Genomic DNA, 26644 nt, shown 5'->3' on the forward strand with positions numbered 1-26644 from the left:
TTTACACAGCTGCACTCTTATTGTATCAAGAGTAAAACATTTTCTAGTAGCAAAATGTCAGTAAAATGAACTCGAATTCATTAAAACTAAAAAAAAAAAAAAAAAAAATGCTAAAGGCAAAACACCTACTATGTTGTAAAAGAAATTAGGTATAAAAGTACCTAATGCATGGTTCTAAACGAACTTAAATATTTGTAACATAATAAAGAAAGATTTAACTCGATTACATATTAGCTACAGTTAAGAGTTACAGAGTTATAATACTTGTAGTATAGTAGTAGTAGTAGTATAGTAGATAAGAAACTCGTATTATATTTAAAATAAACTCCATCTACTTGAATTGTCATTTAATCTGATAGTCAGTTTAGTACTGCCATCCAGTGGTAAAAGTTTGGTACTGCTCATTTAAATGCTGAGTGTTTTTTTTTTTTTTAATATTGTGATTTCAAACTATCCATCTAATATATCTAATATAAAAAAGAATTTCATTTGTTCAAAAATTGTTGTAAGGTTTACAGAAACCTTGAACAAATGCAATGACAAATATCATAAATCAAACAAACATTTGAACATTTAAAACACATTTGACCGAGCATGAAAAGAGGTGAAACAAAAATTTGACTGTTGGAACAGCCCCAACAGTACACACCGTGTGAGTCAGAGTGAGAGTTGCGCTGCAGACGTGACGGTCCCATTTATCAATAAATGAAGCGGCGAAGTCCACTATTCGGCCAGCAGGTGGGGCCAATGTGCTTAATCCCTCTCGATTTGTGGCCGCGGCGGCGTCAATCATTTCGCCTCGTAGCGGTGCGAGAGAATACAAACGCCGCAGAGGAGCCAAGTCACCATGGGGGTGGTCTGCCGCAAGTGACAGTGGACTCTTTCGTCACACGTTTTCAGCGCACTGCTGCTCCGAGTTTGTTTGCCCGGACAACAGTCTTTCGGTTCGTAAGCAGGATCCTCTCCGAGGCGCAGCGGCGTGTCGCTGGCTGAAGTTATTTCCAGTTCAGACGAGTTCACCAGAGGAGGAAACGACGATGTACCATGAAGAAACCTCCACTTTGCCGAAGCCCCACTATGGAAGTGAGTAGAATATGTGCTCATAAAAACGTCTTGTTTAGTTGTGAGGGTCAGATATGTGAGTCGAAGGTGACGTCAAGTGTCGTTTGAGGGGTGTCTGATGAAGAACAGGTGGGTCAGCAGCAGCAGTACCTGGAGACCTTGTGCTCTTCGGTTAACACACTGCCAACGCAACTTTTGAGTCTCTCACGCTTGCTTGTAAAACTCACGTGAAAGTAGTTGGAGGGAGTTTGGCTAACGACTGTTTTCTTAAAATAACGAAAGGAAGAAGAAGAAGAAAATTAGTTCAATTTGATTAAGTGTGCAAAACTGCAGCCTGCCTGCCCCTGTGATTTCTATGTTTATTTAATATCACTTGGCCTATCAGCCTGTCTACACAGGAGGCATTTTCTCATGGTTAACCATTAACTTTGGATTTTTTTTTTTTGTTGCTGCTGCTGTTGAGAAATCTATCACTGACTCCGTAAGTATGTCAAGATTGCCAATAGGTTGAACAACATGAAAACATGCAGAAAGTCAGCGAAACACACCACGGTGTCACATGCCGCCTGAATAATCTTGTCACTGGCTCTTTTGGGAAGGGCAAAGTTCAACTCCAACAGATAAGAATCTATTGTGTCACCAGTGCAGACCTTTTCTTCGGGTATTTGCCCTATTTAAGGTCTGTAATAATAAACTGTTACCGCCTGCGGGCTGGCTGCAAATGAAAACAAGTAAGATGTTTGTTGCTGAGATGATGATCAAGGAAATGGCAAACTTTCCCTCATTTTTATTTTACGACCTTGTTGCATGACGGAAGCCACATTTACAAGCACACACCAATGACAAGTGAAGCCGTAAACAATAGCGGGATCTCATTTAACCTTAGCGTGTATAATGAGGGTCCAGTGATCCCGTTGCATGCTACAGCAACAAAGCCACCATCAAGATTAGATATATCATGTGCAAAGGGTGCAGCTGGACTCTATCAGGAAGTGTGCTGTGCTGTGCTGTGCTGCGCTGCGTGTGTCAGTGTATGCCAGTTTTGGTTTCTTGTGATGGCTGCACCGGGGTTGCATATCCCGTCACTCAAATTTGCATTCACTGTACATCTGTTTACCATGGCAGGATGTATTTACAAGCTTTTAGATGTTAACCCGTGTCTCTTCAGAGGCCCTATTTTTTTTTTTTTAATCCACTGCCTATGGTCTCCTCTATGAAAGCAGTGTATATAGGTGTCTGCTCTAGTGCCCCATATAAAACCATAAACCGTGTTTGTGAAGTTTGAAAGTTTGAAACTGTCGCCATTGAGTGTGGAGGCGTGCTGAATCACATCCCCGAATGACTTTGTGGTAAAAAAAAAAAAAAAAGACAGGTCTGGTCTGATCAAATTGCATGGATTTGGAATATCATATCTTATTCCTGTGGGTATTATTTTAAACTGGTCATGATAGACAGTAGTGCAAAAGGTGCATTTCCTTCCACTTTTCCATCATAATTATCAGCAGAACATACTAGTACCACATGTTTGCATTGTGAAAAGGTTCAATATTCATGCAGCCCAAGGTACCGATGGATGTTTTTTAAATGACCCTTTACACTCAAAATCACAAATGCTGATGTAAAATATGTCATTCCACTCAAAAGCAGTGTTTGGCCTGCACACATGGCACCAAGTCGAGTGTGAGAAAGGGCGCTTCCTCACTTGAGCCCTTTGGCCCTGCGATTGTACTTTCACTCAGCCAGAAATAAAGAGATTTGATTGGATTTGAAAGGGGAAGGGAGCATTGGGGGAGGAGATCTCATTAAGCTTCAGGTAAATGTCAACGCTCGACACAAGTCATTTGTCATTTGGCCACTTGGCTGGTTCAGTGGAGTAGAGAAATATTCCTCCTTGACTTTATTTTTGTAAGTTCTGGAATCAGAGCCTCACCGTTACCTCCTCCTGGTGTTTTGCTCCACCGCAGTCATGGACACAGGCGGCTGCAAACAGAGGGCTAACCACCCTGCATTATGCCCCTCTGTTCTCCACAAGACCAAACAGTCTGTGCTTGTAACATGGCGCCAACATTCTTGTGTCGCAACACATATTTCTTCATTATTCATTCTACCGCAGGGCACGTTAATGTCCTCATCGCAAGACCGGTCACACTATATATTTTTTGTCAAAGTCAGTTGTGTGATATTTGGCTCTGCTCTCCTTTCTCAGCCATCCAGGATGATGAACGGCTGTCAGCAGAGCAGATGGATGAGAGGAGACGACAGAACATCGCCTACGAGTACCTGTGTCACCTGGAAGAGGCCAAACGGTAAGATTAGAGGAAAGTAGAGAAAGTCAAGACCTTGACTCTTAAAGGAGCTTAATGGAACACGCGCTGATTAAACACAGCCTCTTTGCCCGACTGAATGTTTACTTTGTGTATTAGCTGTATTAGCGTTATCATGCACAGAGAGAAAAAGTTTTTTTTTTTTTTTTTTTTTAAACAGAGTGAAAATGTTTGATGATGAGGCAGAGTGATGTGGATCATATTTCTAGTAGCGCTGACCTTTAAATGACAGATAAAGGTACAATTGGTGTGCACGTGACACGGAGCTGCACGCACTTGTTAGAACCGTGCCCGGTCAAGCCTGGACAGATGCCAGCGCAGCAGAAGGCAATACTGTTTTGCCATGGTGTTGATGTCACTCAAGTCACTCCATTACACAAATAATAAAAAAAAGAATACCAAAACTGCATTTCCGATGATTATTTCCTGTTTTCACACCAAAGTGCATTGTTTTAGCCCAAACCCTAACAGTCATTTCCCACAAGACTGTTTTAATTCATAAACACAAGATGAAGAGTGTGGAGTTGCAGAGCAGGGCTTAAAACAAAAACAAAAATCTGCTCACTTCCTGCCTTCTTCTCGAAGGCATCTCAACTGTCAGGAACAGGAAGCGCTATCGTCCCTCTGTTAACAGATTTGTGGCAACCACACCCATTCAGAGTGGGACTGACTCACAGGATTGATCTTCCTATTTTGACACGCGCTCTTAATCTGGAGTGTGGTGACTCCGAGGTCATGCCCCTCTTGCAACATTGTTTTTACGGATTTATTTACATTATTATTCCCCTTTTTTTGTTTTTTGCATTATTTGCACCCATGCAGAGTAGATTTTGACATCTTAGCATGCACTTTGGCTTAGTTTGTATGTTACATACCTTATCTCCTTACGTCACAGGATGACGAGGGTCCACAAGGGAAGCCAGGCCTCCGTAAGCAGTGATTTAGCTCTAACCTTTGTTTGGCCCAAGCCTAGAATGACATATTTTTTTCGTCTTTATTTGATTATAAAGTAAAATAAGAAAAAAAAGGCCTCACCAAACTTGGACAGCTGATACAACAGATGCATTTCCTGGACTCCCAGACTGAAAACTGACCTCCCAATGACCACATTTGAATCGCTCCCAAAGACTGACCTCAGAATGCTGCTATGTAACTTGTACACACGCTCGTATTTTTTGTCATTCCATTATTCCATCCCAGTGACCCTTGACTTTCCAACACTTCTGCATATTGCAGAATAGATCCACTATTCTGGGAAATGCGTCAAGTCGGATTAGGATTAAGTGTGACACCTAACGAAGCCGTCTCCCACAGGGAGTGCGGGATTAGTCGGTGCTGTTCGAGGCCAGGAGTCACTGAAGCAGGGCAACCATGTAGAAGCAAGTTCTGCACTTGAAATCTTAACAATAAAAATCCCTCCAAATGCCGAGCCATATTAGCTGTCTTGACTTAGCACAGCACCCTACGAGGCCCATTTGTCGATATGAATGTGAACTATTGTTTATAATTCAGATAAGGTTTCAAACTGTTTGAAGCTTTTGGGTTGATGAAAGTAGGCTTGAGTGGTGAAATCCATTGGCTGCACACTTTTACAAACCAGGAAAAAAATATTATGATACTAGACAAAATAAACCCGGCTAGTTGTTGCACGGTTACTGTTAAATAAAAATCAACCCCTGAAATGACCTCGATATCCAAAAAAGAGGGCAAAAGGATTTGAACCATTTGGAGCCAATGGATGCTGTCAAAGCGCATACTCGCGCATACTCGCATAAAAAGTGGCACTTGTGTGAGGTGAGACTTTGTACTCTTGAATTATCAGTTTATTGTTTCCGTTTACAGTTTGGTGGTGGTGATGGTTTTTTTCTGGCGCATAACTAAAATTCTTGGAGAACCTAGTATCCAGTTCAACTTTTACTGGTCAAAAATGAAAAGATTTTTATTTTTTATTTTTTTATCTTGACTGGTTAAAACTGGCAGCAAGTCCACACACATGATGAACTAATGTTTTTCTAAATAGACGCTCATGTACATATTGTGGGCCTGTTTGTGTTTAACAAAGACTAGCATCCTTATTTTCAAAGCGTCCAGATCACATTCTGCATGTGATGAATTCAGCCACAGTCACACAAACACACCCAATAACAAACTCATGACCGGCATGACTGAACTATGTGACGCAACGTTAGGAAGTCACCCGCAGTGTGGACAGAAATATTAAGGCTGCATGCGAGGGTGCGGAGATCGCTAATTATTAATGTGCTCAGCCGACTCGGCTCCCAGATTCCACAAAGCTGTGTGTTGTTTTGCCTCGCTGAGTCCCAGCTTAGACAATTACAGGAAGGTCTACTTTTGGAGGCTGTAAACAGAGCTGCTGGCCCGTCTTTCTTCAGAGGACCAGTTCTCCCCACATTGTTTTAAGGACGGGAAGTGGAGTTTCTTAGGAGAGCCGTGTTACCCCCGCAGGATGTCGCTCTGCCTGCATGTGTTGTTCCCGCCAAACCTTTGCTCCCTGCAATTTTTTTACTTTCGTTTGTATTTGACACTTATGATCAATGTGTGTGGGGCACGCAGGCGGCACCTTTGGTTTTCCGTGTGCTGCCAAAGTTAAGTTTTCGGTTTGTGTGCCTGTGTGTGGCCTTGGTACTGAAAGCTCAAAAAATGCCCATCACGTTTTCCAAGAGCCGAGTATGATATTCAAATATTTACAGTAAATATTATCTCAATGTAAGACTTTTAAAATCTAAAATTCTATTTTGGATATTTTTATCAGTGCACACCTGAACCTAGACTTTGCATGCACCTCCCGCTCTCTGACCTCGCCTCCTGTTTTCCTTGGAATAGTTACTTAATCATTTTCCGTTGCCCAGCAGCAACTGCTAGTTTCTTAATGTCACGTCCTCAACTCTAAAAGGAAGTGAATGAAATAAAATTGTCAGGCAAGAGCAATTTTCTTTTCTCTGGAATCGTCAGCGTTCCATTTATTGCACTGCTAACAGCTTTTATTTTCCAGGAGGAATCTTTCCTCTGTCAGACGTGACATAAGCAGTCCCTCAAGTCTTCATTAGCCAGCGCACATGCCTCACTTGCTTTGTGTTGACGTGGGGCTGCCTCGCGTGTTGCGTTTGCCCTTAATGTGCTGACACATATTTTTTTTGGTAGACTGGATCCTGTGAGCGCCCACGCAACCTTAATTAACCTAAACTTGGAGGCCATGCGCGTGCATGAGGGAGTAAACAATTTGAAAAGTAAACATTTCGGCGCTTGCGGCGTGTGGGAGCGAGCGGCCACTGCACCGGGAAGAAAAGTCAAGGGGCGTCAAGAAATGCCTTGTTAAATAAATGCATGAAGTAAGTTGCTGAAGCTCTGTTTGAAACCATTAGAAATAGGACACTGGCTGATCATAGTAAAATATAGTGACACTTCCAGGCAGTGAGATAATGTGTAACAGATTCAGGGACCCTGATGAGTCACGGCGTGCTCACAAATCATTCACCAGCTCCGAGGAATGGATTATCACCGGGAGTCGTCTGGCAGGCAACGCTCCATGAAACAACTGTTTAAACCTCTCAGAGGAAAATTTCATCAGTTTTTCCTGCATGTCTTTTTTCATAAAGTACCCCCACAAAGAGGTTTGTACCTCTCAAGGAAAACGCCTCCACTGCCAGAATCCTCTCCCATAGTTTTAGAATAAAGACAATATTTCATGCATAATGCACGTCATAAATTCTCTAAAGAAAAAACTCTGTTTTCCTTAATGGTGTTTTTATCTGTTCTTTGTGGGCCAGCATTAAATATGAGTTTGCCAAAAAAAATGCATCGCCCCCCCTTCCTCAAGGCCAGGAAAAACTGAAAATGCGTTTATGTTTGCTGCTCTGGTAAAGTTCTCTCTGATAACTTGGAGAGAGAAAGTCATTTTCACTTGCTGCATTGCTGCATTACAGCAATAACCTCAATGGCATTGTTTCACTTATAGTGCCTGTCTAACCCTGTGCCCCAGCTAAAACTGGATGTCCAACCACAGCCCCCTTGCTGAAGTATGCTGCTCTCAGAGTGGGTGCTGTCTGCAACAAAGCCCAGTTCTCACCGCTGAACTGTAGCAGCCCTTTTAAAATGATCTCAGTGCTCAGTTGCTGCAAGGTAAAAAAGAAAATAGTCATGCATGTACTGATACATTTTTACAAATACAAATACAGTTGTAGTACTTTCAACACATTTCTTTTTCCTGTTTCTATTCCACCCAAAATTGTCGCGGCAGGCAGATAGACAGTAGTTATTGTCGATACACACTTGACTGATCATTTTGTACGTAGAGGAAGTTTGTACAGACTTTTTCATTTTCTCACTGGATTGCACTCCTTAGCTTGTGGTTGCCAATCAAAGTATTTCTTTTGCATTCCTAATGTTTCCCATGATGCAGTGTGATGGTTTACGCCACTCACGTGTATTTTGAAATTGTTGCGCTTCCTCGTATCTTCACTCAAAATGTTGCTATTTTAATATTCTCATCTATTGTGATTTTTTTTTTTTTTTGTGTAGGTGGATGGAGGCCTGCCTGGATGAGGACTTGCCCCCCACCACCGAACTGGAGGAGGGTCTGAGGAATGGGGTCTACCTGGGAAAACTTGCCACCTTTTTCGCACCAAAGATGGTGTCTGCGAAAAGAATCTACGACAGAGATCAGTCACGCTATAAGGTTAAAAAAACAAAAGAAACAACAACCCTTGGACCTGCTTATTTCATCAGCTACATAATAGGAAATGAGTAGGAAATGAAGGGGAGGAGGCAGCCGCTCTGTTTTTGCAATCAACTGTGAGAACGTTTAGGTGTTAGGATTAGTGTCATTTTAGGCAGAATATTGGTTTCCTCAAACAAAATGTATATTTAGCTGGTAGTGCTATAAGCTCAGGTTGCGTTTTAAAGCTGCTGATCTGCAGTATTGGTTGGTCTTTTCCTGACATAAGCCATCGCTATGATCTTCCTTTCACTAAACTCTGGTATTTCTTTTCTTCTTTTTTACTCATTTTGTCTTCAGAGCGGTGGACTGCACTTCAGGCACACTGACAACACAGTGCAGTGGCTGAGAGCCATGGAGTCGGTGGGACTCCCCAAGGTGAGGTCGCTGCACAGACACAGACACGCCGTCTGTTCAACAGACTCAAACACCCCTTAGGATTTAGCGCAACACAGCTTCATGCTGTCAATCGTGTTTGTTGTCATGAAAACTGTTGCTTGTTTGTTTTTTTTAAAAGCCTTGTAAAGTATTTTTCTTCCTGCACAGTTTGGTGAAATCAGCTGGAACTTTTAAATAAGTAAAAAAAAAAAAAAAGTATGGAATTAAAAAGGCCTTTTCTTTCCCAGTATTATGACGCAATTTTAATAGATTTTTTTCTTTGATCCTATTTGGTCAACTGACATATAAATCTAAGAAAATAGAATGTCTCAGTTGTATTAACAGAGTAGCAGTTGTCTAAGCATGGCGGCAGACATTGTTCTGTAGGATGTAAAATCGCACGTTCGCTCTTTCAGCCATGATTTTAATATCAAGTCCACACATTTACCTTGGCTTTTAGACAGAGGCCTTGCAGCAGACGCTTGTTCTGAAAACATTGCTACTCTGTGTAATTTATCTTAATATTCAAATGTCTTTTTACATGTTTCATCAAAACTATCCTGACCCTTCTGAATGGCGTCTGCTTGCAGATATTCTATCCTGAAACAACGGATGTGTACGATCGCAAAAACATGCCCAAGGTCACTTACTGCATACATGCACTGAGGTAAGTATGAATTGAGTCTGGAAACATTGCCGTAACCGCCAAACAACACATTTGCTGACAAAAACATCTGTGAATAATTCACACCCCACCCCCTTCCCACAAAGTCAGGGTTGCCAGTTGCTTCAGGTCACACATCTGAATGCTGAGTAGACTGCTGACCATAAGTCAACAACAAATGTCTTGTAAAATTAATTAAATTGACAGATGGCAGGTAGATAATGTTGTAAACGCATATCTAATAATTATGTATACACACAATAAAGTTCTACACACATTACATTATGTGTGTGGGACTATTCCCTCCATCACCATTGTCTGATTCACATCCATTTCCTGCCCTTTAATGGGTTTGGAAGACAATGACAATCACTTTGACCCACAGTAGTTGCTCTCCCATCCAACCAGAAATGAGTGAAACGCTTAATCAAAAATCTAAGAAACGAAACTCTGAAACTGGCCATGAGTTTCAATCTTTGTGTGCTTCGTGTCAGACGACCTTCTGGTCAATGTCTCACATTAATAACACACTGGTCAAACAAAATGAGTTCTCCTGTTTTTTGTAGTTTGAGCACAGAATCCAGGAGCGGTTGTGTGAGCCACTTGGATTGTTTTCACTGTTGTAGTGTTATTGTCGGGTCCCCGGAGAATTGGTTTCCTTCCCTCCTTATGCACACACGTGCTCTTCCTTCCTGGCAGTGCAGCACAAGTCCCACAAGGACACGGTGAAAACTTTGCTTCCCTTGTTCCAACACACATGGAGCTGCTGAGGCACTGCACCCACCGGGTGCTCCAGCACGCCGGCGTGGAAAAATTATATGGGCTCCTCAGAAGTAGTGAAAGGATAAAGAAACCTAATATGATCATTACAAGAGAGGTTGATGGGGGTATAATTAGTTGTTGAAACACATGGAGCCAAACAAAGAGGATTGTAGTCTGGAGATTTTGTAGCCCCAAGCTGGTCAGCTGATTGTCTGGAAGCCGTGCTGCTCGTCATAAGCAACCTTCACCGCCCCCCACAGTCATCTGTGACTGCAGTTTTTATCTCATTTACCGAACCTGCTGCCGTGTTAAAATGTTTGTAGTTGTGAGTAGCTGGAAAAAAAAAAAAATTGTAGACGGTTGTCCAGAGTCCACTGCAATTCAAGGACGGGGAGCATGTTTAAACACAAACACTTTGACCAAATGCCAGAACAATCAGCTGCTGCAGCTGCCACATTTAAAACAGTGCCCTGCTCCGAGTTGCCTTAAAGATCTATAATTCATCACGACTTATCAGGTACCCGTGTGAAGATGAAAGTTTAATGAAGTTTCCAGCCACCTGCTCGCTGAATCCAAGGCTCTGGGTGCGGGATGGGCTGCCGTGGTTTTCCACTAGAGTAATCCAACACTACCCTCCAGTGGAGTCGCCACGGCACACACGCACACACGCACGCACGCACGCACACACACGCACACACACATGCGGTTTAATAGAAAAGGGGGCAAACCTGTAAAACTGGAGTTTCCAGTTTTTTGCCATCTATTTTAACACCCTGTTTGGTTTGTTTTAGCCTTTATTTGTACAAACTTGGCATCGCACCACAGATCCAGGACCTGCTGGGAAAAGTGGCCTTCACAGGTAACTCCAGTTCCTCCTGAAGAGCAGAAAGATATGCCGTTTTTTTATGTTCTTAAAGGGAATTCTTGTTTTGTTTTGTCCAGTCGCTGTTAAAGAGAAAATGAGGATGAGAGAAAAATAAATGTCTTTATCCATTTCTTTATCGTTTTGAAAACAAAATGGCTTTTAGTAACTACGAAATAAAAGTCACACAATCATTTCTTCAGGGAGTTGTACGATATACACATATCTAGTGCACATGCAACTCTTAATCTCGTTCATAAAAAAAAAAATGTTGTCCAGTGCTGTTTAAAATAATCCCTGTGGGCATTTCATGTCGACTAGGTCACTGATTGGAAATATACGTGTGTGTTTCAGTATGGTCACATTTACGATGCCACAGCAAGTCACACAACCGTTGATCCTGTGATTGTTCCGTGTTTTCCAGAGGAAGAGATCAGCAACATGAGAAGCGAACTGGACAAATACGGCATTCAGATGCCGACATTCAGTAAGATCGGAGGAATCCTTGCCAACGAGCTCTCGGTGGATGAAGCTGCCCGTAAGTCTTTTATCTTTTGGCTAACTGTCTACTAGCGCGGCAGCTCATCCCCCGCAGTGCTCTGAACTGACCGTGTTTCCTTTAGTGCACGCTGCTGTGATCGCAATCAACGAGGCAGTTGACAGAGGTCAAGCGACGCTAACAATGGGGGCCATGAATAACCCAAACGCCATGCTGAAGAACTTACAGGAAGCTTTGGCCCAAGACTACCAGGACACACTGAGCCAGGCAAAGGCTCGGAAAATGAGTCAGTCCTCTGGAAGGGTGAGGAGTTCAGATAATTCTTCAGGGAACACTTTCTTTTTTTTTTTCCCCCTGCTGCTATCATTTATTTTTTGTATAATTGTGTTAAAAAGTTTGACCTGTTGGAAAGGCTATGATTTTAGTTTTACAAAGGGCTGTCAAACGATTAATTTTTTTGATCGCGATTAATCGCAGAATCTTCATAGTTAACTGTGATTAATCGCGGTTTGAATTTCATGTGTGAAATTATGTTTTTCTGCATTTCAAGGCAGTTTTAAGACCATAATGTAAAGTATTTCTTACCAGAAATTTGTCCCTTTTGTCCCCACAAAAGGGACAAAGAGGGACAAACGTTTGAAATGCGATTAAAACGTGTTATGGATTGTATTTAACTAATCGCGATTAATGCTGACAGTGTTAGTTTTACATACTCGTTTGGTAATTTTAAAAAATATTTTGTTTTGTTGGGTAAATGCTTCTTAAAAAACAAAGAACTTGATGGACACAGACACCAATATCCGTCAAAAACATCGACAAACAGAATCGGACAAAGTGTCCGCTTTTAGTCTTTGGCGCCGACGCTTATTTTAAGTCTATCGTGGGTTTGCCTGTGTTGAGTTACTCCACTGGCCCGGCCAGCACATTCCAGTGGCTGCAGCGTCAGCTGTACTTCACCACACACAGACCCTCCACACCGTCCTCCGTCTTTCCTCCCGTTCATTTAGAAATACCGTACAAATAGGAGCCGTCGCGGCTGAGGTGTGATGGGTGTTGTTTTATTTTTTAAAGGTGCCGCCTAAAACAAATATTGAATATGTTCATTTGCTTTATCTACTTTTAATTAGCGCTCCTCGGTTGCTTCTGAAGAAAGGGATGTTTATGAGGAGCTGCTGACTCAGCAGGAGATCCAGAACTGTCTCAACATGGTCAACGGTACGGATTTCACCTTCCACGTATTACTGACGTCCTTATTTTTTCTTTTTTTTCCAGCTATTATTGTTGCGATGAAAATGTCTCCTCTTTGCAATAAAGTATTGCACTTTCTCAGCAAATGATCACATTTAACGTTCAAGCATGTTTCATTGTGAAGAATGTGAACATTCTATTCTGTGCAACCTTCAACTGAGTTGTTATCCTAATAAAAAGAGAGCATGTAATCCATTGTTGTGTTTGAACTGCTGCTGTCTCCAGTCCAGGCAGCAGTGGTGCAGGTGAATCAGGCCGTGGCGGCTCAGGACCAGGCTGCTCTGCTGGCTGCGCTCAGGCTTGAAGCTCTGGCCTTGCTGGGCGTTCACGAGTCAAACGCTCACTGGTACCTGGAACATTTTACCACCTACTGCCAGCACAAGTCCAAGGTATAGCCAACAGGTGTGTGTGTGTGTGTGTGTGTGTGTGTGTGTGTGTGTGTGTGTGTGTGTGTGTGTGTGTGTGTGTGTGTGTGTGTGTGTGTGTGTGTGTGTGTGTGTGTGTGTGTGTGTGTGTGTGTTTTTCCGTGATCTGTCACACTCTAGCGCTCTTGGCTTTTCTGCTTGTTTGTTAAAACATATTAATTTGCCAAATGTAGAATTTATACTGTTGGCGTCTGTAAGATTTTTTTTTAAATCTGAACTGAGGAGGGAGGAAATTGTCAGTAAAGTTTAAAGAGACGTATATATTAACACTTGCACCGCTTGTGGAGCGCATCGTGTATCTTTTTTATTCCCTCTGGCTGCTTCTGTCATTTGTAACCTGGAAATAAAATGCTTGATTTTGGTGTGTTTCTCCCACTTGGCGATGACTGTGTCGTGTGAGTGCTCTGCAAATGAACTAACTAACGGCTTCCAACCCTCGTAGTTATGTGACCTCAGCGTCCTATCTCTGCTCTGCTCTGATCTCTCTGTTGTAGGACGGCGGCAGGGCTGTGATGGTGGACAAAGAGGAGATTCAGAGAGTTGTCAGCTCGTGCAATGACTTTGCTGAGGCGGAGAAAAGAAGTAAGCCCCCTTTCGATGTACCTGCAGTAGCACCAGTGGCTTGTATGTTGACATTAGTCTAAATAATACGTCTTCAGTGTGTCTTTTTTCAGAGGTGGTTTCTTAGGCAATCAAAACATGTATTTTACTTTTTATTTTTGGGAAAAACCAGTGGCACTTGTCATTTTATGAGCAGAGCTGGAGGCCGTGGCGTCAATCAACACAGCCGTCCGTCTTGCCAATGCGTCGGAGACGGCCGAGGAGCTGATGAACCCCGAGGCGCAGCTGCCCATCGTCTACCAAACCGCCGCCAACCTCTACCAGAACGAGCTCTTCAGTTTGCAGCTGCAGGGGGGACGGGTAAGGAAGGCTGTGGTCACCCGCTCTCCAACCGTGTCGGCGACCACCTTGGCCGCCATTGAGGATTTTTTGCGATTAAATATTTGATTTATTTTAAATTTGTTCAGGCCGGCTTGAGCCACGAGGAGCTGAGCGTAGCCGTGGAGATGCTGTCGGCCGTGGCCGTGCTGAACGAGGTGCTTGATACCAAAGACCCTCAGGCAGTGATTGAGCAACTGACTGACTCCCCCTTGGGCTTCAGCAACATGGACCAAGACAACCTCAACAGGTACACTGGCTGGGTGCTGCGTAGTCGCTGGTGGATTTATTTTTTAAACCTGTGGACTATAGCTACTGCTCATATGTTGAAACTTCTATTTACACATCTGTTTATTCATTTGAGGCAACAAAATTACATTTCACATGGCGCTGGACTGTCGTTTTTTTACTTTTTCCCCTTTTAAACTACATGTTATTGTACTGATGTTCAGTGATGTTCATTCTACTTCTCCAGGGGCCAGAAATTAAACTTGGCCGCTTTGTTGAATTTCCCTTTTTCTTCAGATACGCCGACACTCTTATCCAGCAGCGAGGAGAGACATTTGCAACGGGCCAGGAGTTCCTGACCTGGAATGATGTTCAAAAATGCATCGACACAGTGAACGTTCAAGTCCACGAGGAGCACGAACGTAAGATGACATTTCTAGCTCTTGCAGAATAACACAAAAAATTTTTTATTTTTGCTCTGATCTCCATTTTATGAAGTTTATCACACTGATTTTTAATAACAATTGTCTTGTGCCTTCTGCTCCAGGAGTCATCGCCATAGCTGAAATCAATGAAGCTCTCAATTCAAGCGATTACCGACAGACCCTGGCCGCCCTCCTCCTCCCGACAGCCAAGCTGACAGGGGTGAACCCAGCCACAGCCAAACACTATTATGATGTCTTACAATACACCAAGCAACTCCTCTGCCAGGTAACAAGGATTTCATTCAGACTTCCTTTATTCAAGTCAAAGTGCTCAAAGTTGTGCATACAAATAAGAAGTTGCTGCCTGCTGTGACAGTTTTAATCTTGGTTTTCACAGAACATACTTGTGTGGTAAAATATATTCTAAATAATTTTTTAACAGTTCTGTTGCTTTTTCCACTACAAGTTAATTACAGAAGTGATTATATTCTGTGAAGTTAAGGCTTAAATTTCAACTGCTGTCTGCTTTTTTTCATGCTATTTTTCAAAACATCATGGCAGTATATTGCTGGCTTAAGCTTTACTGTTAGCAGAATGCATAGTTGAACTGAGCAAACCCCATATCTCTGATTTTCCCTGCCTGAAGCAAAGATTTCACAGTTTTCAAGTTCCTTTTTCCGATTCTGATTATAACGCGCTCCAGTTTTAGGTTTCACATCTTTTTTTTTTTCTTTTGCTTTACTGCCGCCCCCCACCCCAACAGTGATGTTGCCAAGAGTCACTTTTCCTGTGTTGGACACACACACACTCGGCAGTGCACACATTAAACACAAAAAAGGTCCACAGCATAGCCGCAGCGCTCTGAGAGTTCCACCTCAGGGAGATGAATTTTAGCTCTGAGGCTGCCGTCTTTGACACGAGCGCACACAGGAAGGGGTCGAGGCAGCTGTGGAAGCAGCAGAGGCACACCGTCAGCCTGTAGTACCCGTACAGCCCGTCGCCCCCGTCGGAAAACAGGCGGACGTACTGGGCGATGTGCAGGACGCCGCTGGGCGAGAAAGACACGGCGAAGATGAGGGAAACCACGGTGCTGACCCGGACGAAGGGCCGCGCTGCGCCAGCGAGAGCAGGAGCAGCAGGTCAGACAGGGCCAGGTTGAGGTAGAGGGCCGCCGCGGGGGAGTACTTGGCCCTGAGCTGCAGGAAGGCCAGGATGTAGGCGTTGGAGGGGATTCCGATCAGCATGGCCAGGACGTAGGAGAAAGGTATGACCTGGGTGCTGAGGACCCCCGTGGTGTAGGCCGCCACCGCGTTGTCCGAGTCAACGTGCAGCCAAGGTGCCGAGCTGGCGGCGGGCAGCTCCGTGAGATTCAGTTTGTACATCCGACCCCTGAAAGTCTTTGGCTGTAGGGCGGACGAGCCGTTTCGTGCGGCTATGCTTTTATTTCCTGCAAACGAGTAGAAAACAATGTCCTAATGAGTTTGATTCCACTGTAGTTTACTGTGAAAACCTTTTAAGTCTCTCAGGGATGGGTCTCTTTCTTTAGACATTGAACGGAACAATGTAAAATAACCTACAAACCTACAAAGACAAAAACAGCTGACTTACCATTAAGCTGCACAGTCTGTGCTGTCAACAGAGAAATGAGAAGCCCTGTCAGGAGGTCGGCCATTCCAGCAGCCATTCCAGTCAGTAGCATATACATCCAAGCTCCTTGTAACTTCACTCCTCCTCTTCTTTCTTGTTGTCAAAAAACGCTGGTGGAAACGTCCGTGAATCACACTTGTCGTTGAGCATTTCTGCTGCGAAACGGCGGAGTCGACAACTGCCTGGCATCCCGGAGCTGTGCTTCACAGCCGTGGGTGTGGGTGTGGGTGTGGGTGTGGGTGTGTTTGCACGGAGCTCAGAGTGTGTTTCCTGTCCAGGCTTAAAAACTGTCTGTTCCCGTCCGCCTGCGTCAGTAGCTGCCCACTGACTCACTGGGCTGGAAGCACCGTGCCCCACGACTCGCTCACACAGAACCATGACAACAGAATATCTTGCTGATTGCATGAACTTGAGGGCGTCTGCTGGCATTGGGAGCCACACCAGTTTTTTATCTTCTTCCCATTAGATTTTTCCACTCGCTGAGAAACCCATTAGTCAGTTGCTAATATAAACAAGGAAGCTATTTTAAGTCACCTCTGTGGTTTTAATGGCCACTCTCTTCCTGTTCACTGTGTTGTTACAGATTCACCACACCCCTCCAAAATTAGGCCGACTGCAAAAACAAATATCCGGCTGAATAAACCTTCTGTTGTTTTGTCGATAAGTGGTCCAGCTGTGTTTCCCGACGCTGCTTCAAATGTTGCGTTTGTAATATAAAAACAAGAATGGTTAGCGTTTGTTTACAGTGTGGTAAAATATTCGGAAGTCTTCTCAAGCACTTATTATTGACTTTTACTGACCCCGCTTTAAGCAAGTTGCTGTTCAAAGTCTCAAAAGAGCATCTCGTGCCTTTTGCCGTCTGATTGTAGAGTTCTGGAGACGAGTCTGCTGTACTGTGGCTGGACCAAATTCAAAATGCCATCCAAACAGCCAACCAGGATGAAGAGGATGCTCTCATATGTATGAACCCACAGTTTGCTTGACTGTACTTTTTGTTCAGAAACTACAAAAATCTGAAGCCAGTTTGAATGAGCATCTGTTTCAGATCTCTAAAAAAATGGGAACAAAATAGGAAAATAGGAACCTCTTTACTTCTTGAAATAGAAACTTTATGACTGTATATTTTGGCTTTCGCTGAATTATTGGCAGAAATGCTGAAATCATGTTTAAAAAAATTAAGTACAAAATCTTGTTTTCATTATCAGAAGAGACCAAAAATCGATTCTGAATGTTTCAGGCCATGTTATTATTAACAATTCAAGCTGTCTACATTACTGTTCTGCTTAACTTTTTTTCTTTTGGTATTTTTTCAAACTCTTCACTCGTTAGTGGCTGGAGCCGTCGCTGACATAAACAGTAAAGTGGCTGAAGGTGACTCTAAGAACACCCTGCAAGCTCTGCAAGCTCCTGGTGCCAGCCTCAAAATGGTGCTCCCAGAATGTGCTGACACATACCAGAACGAACTGGCTGAGAGACAAACAAACACAGCTAATGAAGGTAACCTGACTTGCTGTGGACTGTAACTATCATCAGAATTTGAGCCTGGTGTTGGAAAAGATGGCTAGCTAAACCTTGAGAGGATTGTTGGTTGGGAGCTTTCGCTTTACGTGTGACACGGCACTTTATCTACTTTTTCTTCAGGCAGCACAGACAGTGTGTGGGTGAAGCATTGCTTTAAGGACAGATATGACTACTACTATAACCTGGAGACAGGACAGGGCACCTGGGAGGAGCCAGAAGGATTCCAAAACAGCTCTCATCATCTCGGCAAAGAAGAAATCCAGGTACTCCCCCCCCCCCCCCCCCCTTCCAAATATCTATTATCTTTGTCCTTTTGTTTTAAAAATAAATCCTCCTAATAGTAATGGAATGAGTCATATTTTTGTTACTGTACACTGCTAATCTGATCAGTGTTTTTTCTCTCTATAAGGGTGTAGTCAGCTCTGTTACTGCAGAATATAACAGAGAACAGATGTGGCTGGCCAATGAATCGTTGGTGACCCAGCTACAGGCCAGGGTCAGAGGTTACCTGTTCCGGAAAAAGCATGCGGAGAGGTTGGCCTACCTGCACCAGCAAGAGGCGCATGTCATCACGCTGCAGGTAGCCCACAACACTGTCAGAAAGTCCGCCTTCCCTCGGGACGACCGACCGACCGAGCTGTTGAGACCTTAAATATACAACTGTGAAACCAGAGCGCATTTAAGAGTTATAGTCATGCTTTGCAATATACTAATACAAACAAAGACGAAAAATGTTCACACTTTTCACTGTTATTCATTTTGATTTGATTCTAACATTTTTAACTATGATTTCTCCTGTTCTCAGGCTTCCTGGAAAGGCTATAAACAAAGGAAAATGTACAAAGACCGGCTGGACATGCTTCAGAAAAATGTTGTTTCAATTGTGAAGGTAAAAAAGTTATTATCCATTTCAAAGTAAAAAAAAAAAAAAATGTATGTGCACGCTATATGCAACACGCACTGTATCACGGTCACTTCCTTGCCACTTGACTTTCACATGACCGTTACTACATGCAAAGCCCTGACTTGAGTCTGTTGCTTCAGATCCAGTCTTGGGCCAAAATGTGGAAAGCCAAACGTAAATACAGTCGCAGGCTGCAGTACTTCAAAGATCATGTGAGTTGCACAACTCGTGAGGCTCCGGCGTGGCAACCTACATGGGTAGGTGCTGATATGCATTGCTGTCTGTGTGTATGTTTTGTGCAGGAGAAAGAAATTGTGAAAATCCAGGCTTTCCTGAAAGCCAATAAAGCCCGAGATGACTACAGAACACTGAGTAAGTCAAGAGATTCCATGTTCCTGCTGTTTGACCTGGTAGTTATACAAGTTGAACATTGAATTTTATCATTTTAATCATTTAATAATGCAACAGAGTCTTGAAGTGGCAGTTCTATAGCAAACCAGTTTAACAATTTAATTTAAAATTTCAAAATTGTTTCTGAAGTATTTCATCTGATGTCTGACCTGGTGTTACCAGGAAAAGAATAACATGGACTCCCTCTCTCTGATGTCAACCTGTAGCAGGGGCCAATGACCCTCCTCTGTCAGTGGTGCGCAAGTTTGTCCACCTCTTGGAGCAGAGCGCTCTGGACCTTCAAGAAGAGCAGCAGGTGACCCAGCTGAGGGAGGAAGTGGTCACCAGCATTCGCTCCAATCAGCAGATGGAGAAAGACTTGAATCTGATGGACATCAAGATCGGTCTCCTGGTGAAGAACAGGATCTCGCTGCAGGTTTGTCGTTCCCATTTTTCCACCCACTGAAATGTATATAAATCTGCAAACTTACTCACAGATCTCACAACTTCTCCAGTTTGCTTGTTTAATTGCCTTTTTTTTTTGTGAAGGATGTTGTGTCACATAACAAGAAGATGAAGGACATGAAAAAGGAGGGTAAACTGGATTTGACTGGGGGCGACACAATGGGAATTAAAGGCCTTAACATGGTCAAAAGAAAGAAACTGGAGGCCTACCAGCACCTCTTCTACCTGCTGCAGGTGATTACAGAAACAGTCCAGCTTGTTGGACAGTGGAGGACGCAACAGAAAAGTCATATTGGGAGGATCATTAACAGTTAAACGCTGACCCTGAATTCCCTCTCCCTGCTCCGTCTCGCCCTCAGACCAACCCGCACTACCTGGCCAAGCTCATCTTCCAGATGCCGCAAAACAAGTCCACTAAGTTCATGGCCGATGTGGTCTTCACCTTGTACAACTACGCCTCCAACCAGAGAGAAGAATGCCTGCTACTCAAACTTTTCAAGACGGCTCTGGAGGAGGAAATTGAGTGCGTCCCGAGCCACTATTTCCCTGCAACAACTAGACAACTATGCGCACTACTGCTTTAGAGTTTACTGGCTTATTACTGGCTGTAATAGCTAGAAATGGGTTGCGTAAATGCATCTCAACCAGTGGTCTTTAAGTGCAGAGTTGTCAGTGACTGGACAACTTAGAACTGGCACCAACATTTCAGTCGCTGTTTTTGCCTTGTGCGGCATTTCGAAGGCGTAAACTTCGACTGTAACAAACTTGTCTGTGTGTTTCAGCTCCAAGGTGGACCAGATCCAGGACATCGTGACAGGAAACCCAACAGTCTTCAAGATGGTGGTGAACTTCAACAGGGAGGCGCGCGGCCACAACGCACTCAGGCAGCTGCTGGCACCCGTGGTCAAAGACATCATCGAGGACAAGACGTTGGGCATCAACACCAACCCAGTGGACGTGTACATGACCTGGGTCAACCAGCTGGAAACGTCCACCGGAGAAGCCAGGTACGATGGAAAATGGGACGAAGCTGTCGGCCAGTTGATACGGCACATACTGTACATGACAGATCTGTGTCCTAATACAAACTGATGTGTTTTTCCCCCGTCAGCAAGCTGCCATATACAGTGACCCCTGAACAGGCAATGTCACACGAGGAAGTCCGCAACAGGTTGGAGGCCTCCAGTGCAGCGCTGCGCTCCGCCACTGATAAGGTCTTGAACTCGATTTTGTCCTCGCTGGAAAACATTCCGTAAGTGTGGGTTCTACCCAGTGCTCCCCCTGATGGTGCAACTGAGAATCATGGCCAGCGCGCATTTCTGGAGTCTAAAATATGCTCTCTTTAAAAAGAAATTAAATGCAACAGTGCCATTGAACTCTTTCTCTCTCTCAAGCCCCAAAACTTGTAATTGAGCCTGTTGTCCTGATGTAATCCAGGGATGCAGAAAATAATACTCAAACGTCACGGTGCTTCTGTGTTGCTGGACCTGGAAACACCTTATTAACGGCCATAATTTCAGTTGGCCATTGTAAATGATGGTCCGCTTTCAGCTGCATCTTATCTCATAATTCCACTGACCTAACAAATCATGACCTCTGCTGGACATATTCAGACTTGTTTTTTTTTTTTATGCAAGAGTTCCCTTAAATTTCAAATTTGATGTATTCACACCCCCTCGTGGTTTTTGCCAACAATTTGTGGAATTATGCCTTTTATTTTTCCTTAAAAAAAAGTGTTTATTATTGTTGACAATGGTCAGGATGAGAAAGATATGCTTAAAATAAATCGGGCCAGTGTCTGATCATATGTTTCAGCGTGTCATTAACTGACTATGCTGCTTGTGAAGGTTTCAGCTGCATGTTGAGACACAGTCATTATGAGACAGTCATTACTTTTGAAGCATGCCGTCATCCGGCGAAGCAGCAAAGGACGAGCACAGTACTTCACTGTGTGCGACATTAGTCATGCTAAAATATTTCTGCAATTTCATTTAAAAACTATTCGTTCACTGGACTTATTTGTTTAAATTGAATATTTACACCACTAGGTGGTGCTCTTTTTTTGTTCAGCCCACAAGTACTCCCAAAAAATCTTTTTTCCTCTTCTTGATAATAGCTTGCCTTCATCCTGTTATATGTGTGTGTGTGTGTGTGTGTGTGTGTGTGTGTGTGTGTGTGTGTGTGTGTGTGTGTGTGTGTGTGTGTGTGTGTGTGTGTGTGTGTGTGTGTGTGAATGAACGCATGTTTTGAGTTTGACGTCCCATCACTGCTTTTTGTTTTGCATGTAGTTATGGCATGAGATACATTGCAAAAGTTCTGAAGAGCAGCCTCCATAAAAAGTTCCCAGATGCTTCGGAGGATGAACTGTTGAAGGTAGAAACCCTGCAACGTCTTCATCTGTTTGTACTTCCAACGCGCAGTCCTGCACTTTACAGTTCCGCACATGCGGCCCTGCGCGTTGCTACAATCACGAGTCAGAGTAGCGACGGAGACATCAGTGGCGTGACCGCTTTTCTTTCTGGCAGATTGTAGGAAACCTGCTGTACTACCGCTACATGAACCCAGCCATCGTGGCCCCCGATGGCTTTGGCATCATCGACATGTCGGCCGGAGGGCAGCTCCACTTAGATCACAGGCGTAACTTGGGCTCCGTGGCCAAGATGCTGCAGCACGCCGCCGCCAATAAGCTGTTTGAGGGCGAGAACTCGCACATGACGCCGCTTAACAGTTACATCTCCCAGACGTACGAGAAGTTCAGGTGAGAATAGATGTGATTATGGCTCTTGTTGGGCTTATATGAGCTTATATGAGTCGTTTGGTACTCTTTCCGCATTCAAATGGAATCAGTGCAGTCACAATATGCAACCCTGGAAAAATATTTCTCAACTCTTATTTTTACCTCTGTCCAGGGTATTTTTCCAGTCAGCGTGCGATGTTGCCGAGCCTGAGGAGAAGTTCAACATCGACGAATACTCAGACATGGTGACATTAAGCAAACCTGTCATTTACATGTCAACTGAGGAGATCATCAATACCCACTCGGTAAAGCCAAGCAACTCACCTCTGGCTTTGTGTTGTCTAGTCTGTCTGAGCGTACTGATGTGTTTACAACCTCAAGTTGCTTTAATGTCACATCAGGGAGTTGCCTGATCTTCAGTTTGTTAACTGTTCCATTTAACGCCTCCCGTTAGGACGGATCGTCACCTCTTGCTCGCTCTTTGCTTTATGAAATTACTTCCTTTATTTTTTCCCAGACCGCTTCCTCTTTTTTTTTTGTCTAAGAAAAAAGGGGGTAAAGAGGCCTGGGGAGTTGCTCTGTGATAAAGTTCAGTATTTCAGGCCATCTGTATCCGTTAGTCATGGGTTTCTCTCCACACTCATTCACACAGGAACAAAGGCGATGACGCGCGTGTTGCTTACAGCAGATGTTTTCCCAACTGTCATGCTGTAGCCAAAGCCAATTTTAGGCTTTTCGCTCAGTTTCTCTTCACAAGGGAATCAAGTGTAAAAGGAAAAAATTGTAACGCAGACAAATTATACCTACTGTCTTATTTCCCAGATTTGTTTTTTCTGTACAATTTTTTTTTCCACCCTTTTCGTGACAGAAATGATGTTAGACTGATGTTTTTTTTTTTGCTTTTGCGCAGCTGCTTCTGGAGCACCTGGAGGCCATTTCTCCCGACAAAAAGGACACGCTGCACGAGCTGCTGGAGGACCTGGGAGACGTCCCCGACGTGGAGTCCATGCTCGGTACCGCCACGCCTGCTCATGCAAACAATGACGTGTGTTCACTTGTCGTTGCCAGCGGCTTCACGGAACGTCGTTGCCTCTGTTTTCAGGCGAAGGAGCCGTGGGCCCGAACGACCCCAACAAGGAGAGCGCCCTCAGCCAGCTGGCCAAGACCCCCATCTCCCTCGCTCTCACCAGCAAGTTTGAGCTGCTGGACGGAGACGACAAAGACTTGAAGACTCTGATGACAAAGTCAGTTCAATGGACTGTGGGGGCGTGTCTAATGCGCCGTCACATATCCAGTCGACATATCCGGAGTTTGACGTGAACAGTGTTCAAAACGTTACAGTGAGGACGGAAGCAAAAGTGTCACGCCGCCGCTTAATCTTTCCAGACACACCATGCCGTCTCTGCGCTTATCTCTCGCCGCCTTTCCTGCCCCTCTATCGTTTCCTGTGCTTAAAGGAAAGGGCTTTGGTGGTCAGCACTATCTCCTCGATAAACACGTCCCTCGACTCCACTTTCTCGCCCAAAGCTGCAGTTTGTTCTGAGTGGAACCTACTTTTTCTTCGGCTGTCAAGTTGTCAAATAATTGTGCAGACGTTCTTTCCCACCTAAATTGACCTTTAAACTTGCTCGTGTAAAAATGTCTAAAGACCTGTATCTTCAGGTTCATAGCATTTATAGCAAGTCCCATATCTGCTTCTGTAACTCTGAAGCTAAAGTGCAATTTGTCTGTGCGTTACATTAACCCAACGACTGGCAGCTGTTGTGTGTATGTACTAATTCTGCACTAAAAAAAACAACTCGGACTGCACCAGCTGCAGCTCTGGCAGACTTTTGGTGAAAGTTATTTAACCTCTGAGGTCTCACAAGGAGCAGCTGGTAGAATTACTTTGTAGAGTTGATAATCTTACAAAGAGGGTTGAAGCTAAGTTTTTGTCATTTGAAACTACAGTTTACCAGCTGTATGTGTGTCAACTGAAGCTTGTGAAACACTCAAACAAATGTCTACTCGTGTGCTTTAGGACCAAGAAGCTTATTGTGGATGTGATTCGAATTCAGCCTGGAGAGAGTTTGTCTGCAATACTTAACACGCCAGCTACTGCCCCACAGGTGAAGTCCTACCTTTCCTGTAATACCTATTCATGCCGTACCCATTTTTGATAACAAGTTGAATAGAATTTGTGTTCCTTAAATGATTGCTGCGTGCATTGCAGGAGTCCGAGCACGTAAAGGTGGCGGAGCGGCGGGCCGTTCAGGACGCTCAGACTCCGGAGGGATTGAAGAGCAGCCCGGCAGTCCTGGAGGACAGCCAGCTGCCTCTGGAGCAGAAGAAGAGGAAAATCCAGAGGAACCTCCGTAGCCTGGAGCAGGCTAGCCTCGTCAGCGCCGATGACAAATACCAGGACATCATCAACGACATCTCAAAGGTAAGCGAGCACCTCCCCGTCCACAAACTTGATCATTAGCTGCGCTGTTCTGTCCGCTTTTCGCCGTTTGATCGTACCAAAAATAAACCCGTGATCCGCAGGACATTCGCTACCAAAGACGCTACAGACAGAGGAGGAAGGCCGAGCTTGTGAAGCTTCAGCAGACACTGACGGCACTCAAGTCCAAAACGGCCTTCTACCAGGACCAGATGGACGATTACGACACCTACATCAAGGCCTGCCTGGATAACCTGAATCGGAAGCAAGTTCTTTTCACGCTGTCTGAATAATCATGTTGCACACATATATCTTTTGCTTGCTGAGTATTGTATTTTACGCGTGTGTCTCGCAGGAATACTCGCAGGTCTTTGAAGGTGGATGCCAAAGGAGATGAAAAGGGCAGCAAGAAGTCAAAGTCAAAGTCTCTGAAGTACACTGCAGCCAGGCTGCATGAGAAGGGGGTCATCCTGGAGATAAAGGGACTCCAGATTAACCAGTGAGTGCACCTGTTCCACACCAGCCTTTCTTAAAGTCTTTACTTCAAGATCACAGTGCACAGCCGTTGCCTCTCTAAGCAGTCATGGCTGTGGATCAAAACTTCTCGCTAATTAGTTTAGCATTTGTGGGACTAGAAAATCTGTTTTACCGGCAGTGCCTCCAACTGTCCCCTCAAAGCGAGCGTTCAGTGAACACACCTACATTCTAGTTATTATAAGCTATTTATTTCCTGCGCTGCTCAGCTGCAACTTTTCAGTTACTGTAAATATGTCGCTTCAGTGTGCGTTTGTTTTATTAATCAGAACATAACATTTCTAGTTGATACCATTGCTATTTTGTGAACGAGATCAGCGTGTTTAACACAGGTGCCTCCAGTGATATCAGTCATTGGAAGCACCTGTAGCATTTGCATTGCAAAACATGAGATCCATAGAATTCTGTGCCAAACGTAGTTTTTTTCTCTGCTGTTAAAATGTTTTTTTTTTTTTTTTTTAATAAACCCCTTTTTCCTGCATTGTCTCTTCTAGGTTAAAAAATGTCATGTTTGACATTTCACCCGCTGAAAAGGTTGGAGTGTTTACTGTGAAAGCCAAGGTCATGGGAGTTGACATGGAGAAAGTGCAGGTTCACATCCAGGTAAAGCATATCAAGTTTTGCAAATCTAGGCAGATGATCCGGTGAACTAGAATTTAAAAGACAGACTGTTAAATTTCCTCATTCTCTCCTTGGAACACACACACACATACATACACATATTTTCAAAAAAAAAATGTTATGAAAGGTCTGTTTGTACTTCAGGAATTGGGTTACAAGATAACTGTGTCATTTTTCATTGCACTTCACATTTTCTGAATCTTGTTTTCTCTCTCTCTCTCTCTCTCTCCCTCTCTCTCTCTTTTATTTGCCTGTGAAGGACCTCCTTCAGCTGCAGTACGAAGGCGTTGCCGTCATGGAGATGTTTGACCAGGCTAAAGTTAACGTTAACTTGCTCATTTTCCTCCTGAACAAAAAGTTCTACGGAAAATGAGCCGGTGGGAGAGGCAGAGGAGAGAAGACGGGGAAACGGCAGTGCCTTCACACAGAGCGGTTTATTGAAAATGTTCACTTAGAAATCATGAAATGGTGCGTGAGATTTATGAAACGGTAAATGGATGGAGCACACCAAAGTGACACGCTATCGTCCCACTTTCAGTTCTGTATTGTTGATTTCAAATGTAATTTATTTCAAAGAAAAATCCTAAATGTATTCTTGTTTTGTTTGTAAAGGATGTGGGGAAACACAGTTGTTACTTTCCGTGTTAGAATCTGAAACCAGCTGCTAGCAGAGAAATAGAGCAGCTGACAGCCTGCTTGACCAGTGCCTTTTAACTACAGCAATCATTTTAATCGTGAAAACATTAAAACAGTGTAAGCTATGACGAATGCAGTTTTTATTTTGTTGTCAGTAAATAAGTGATTTATAGCCTCATGTTTGAATTATGTGCTGAATAAATGACTCGCCTACAA

The 26644-nt window shown here is 43.8% G+C and overlaps 2 protein-coding genes across 2 annotated transcripts; one reads left to right on the forward strand and one right to left on the reverse strand.

The window, feature by feature from the left end:
* The first annotated feature begins 809 nt into the window (after positions 1–809).
* Positions 810–26644, forward strand: iqgap2 (IQ motif containing GTPase activating protein 2). Its single transcript, XM_076015155.1, has 38 exons — positions 810–1083; positions 3269–3368; positions 7926–8082; positions 8422–8499; positions 9090–9166; positions 10717–10784; positions 11212–11325; positions 11411–11589; positions 12414–12501; positions 12760–12923; positions 13454–13541; positions 13717–13880; positions 13988–14148; positions 14424–14548; positions 14674–14837; positions 17068–17158; positions 17528–17695; positions 17840–17982; positions 18129–18299; positions 18525–18608; positions 18764–18835; positions 18926–18995; positions 19241–19449; positions 19563–19712; positions 19838–20001; positions 20261–20485; positions 20590–20730; positions 21767–21851; positions 22004–22236; positions 22388–22520; positions 23126–23228; positions 23318–23459; positions 24236–24323; positions 24428–24640; positions 24742–24902; positions 24993–25136; positions 25666–25774; positions 26052–26644. The coding sequence occupies exons 1-38, from the start codon at positions 1038–1040 to the stop codon at positions 26163–26165; spliced, it is 4986 nt and encodes a 1661-aa protein (XP_075871270.1). The 5' UTR covers positions 810–1037; the 3' UTR covers positions 26166–26644.
* Positions 14883–17072, reverse strand: f2rl2 (coagulation factor II (thrombin) receptor-like 2). The gene is given in 3 exon segments (XM_076015158.1): positions 14883–15657; positions 15660–15998; positions 16160–17072. Coding segments are annotated over 3 exon segments (783 nt in total). The 5' UTR covers positions 16236–17072; the 3' UTR covers positions 14883–15289.

The sequence above is a fragment of the Nelusetta ayraudi genome, unplaced genomic scaffold (assembly GCF_046127955.1).
Source record: "Nelusetta ayraudi isolate G7.1 ecotype Tasmania unplaced genomic scaffold, CSIRO-AGI_Nayr_v1 ptg000181l, whole genome shotgun sequence".
In the NCBI taxonomy this organism is placed as follows: Eukaryota; Metazoa; Chordata; class Actinopteri; order Tetraodontiformes; family Monacanthidae; genus Nelusetta; species Nelusetta ayraudi.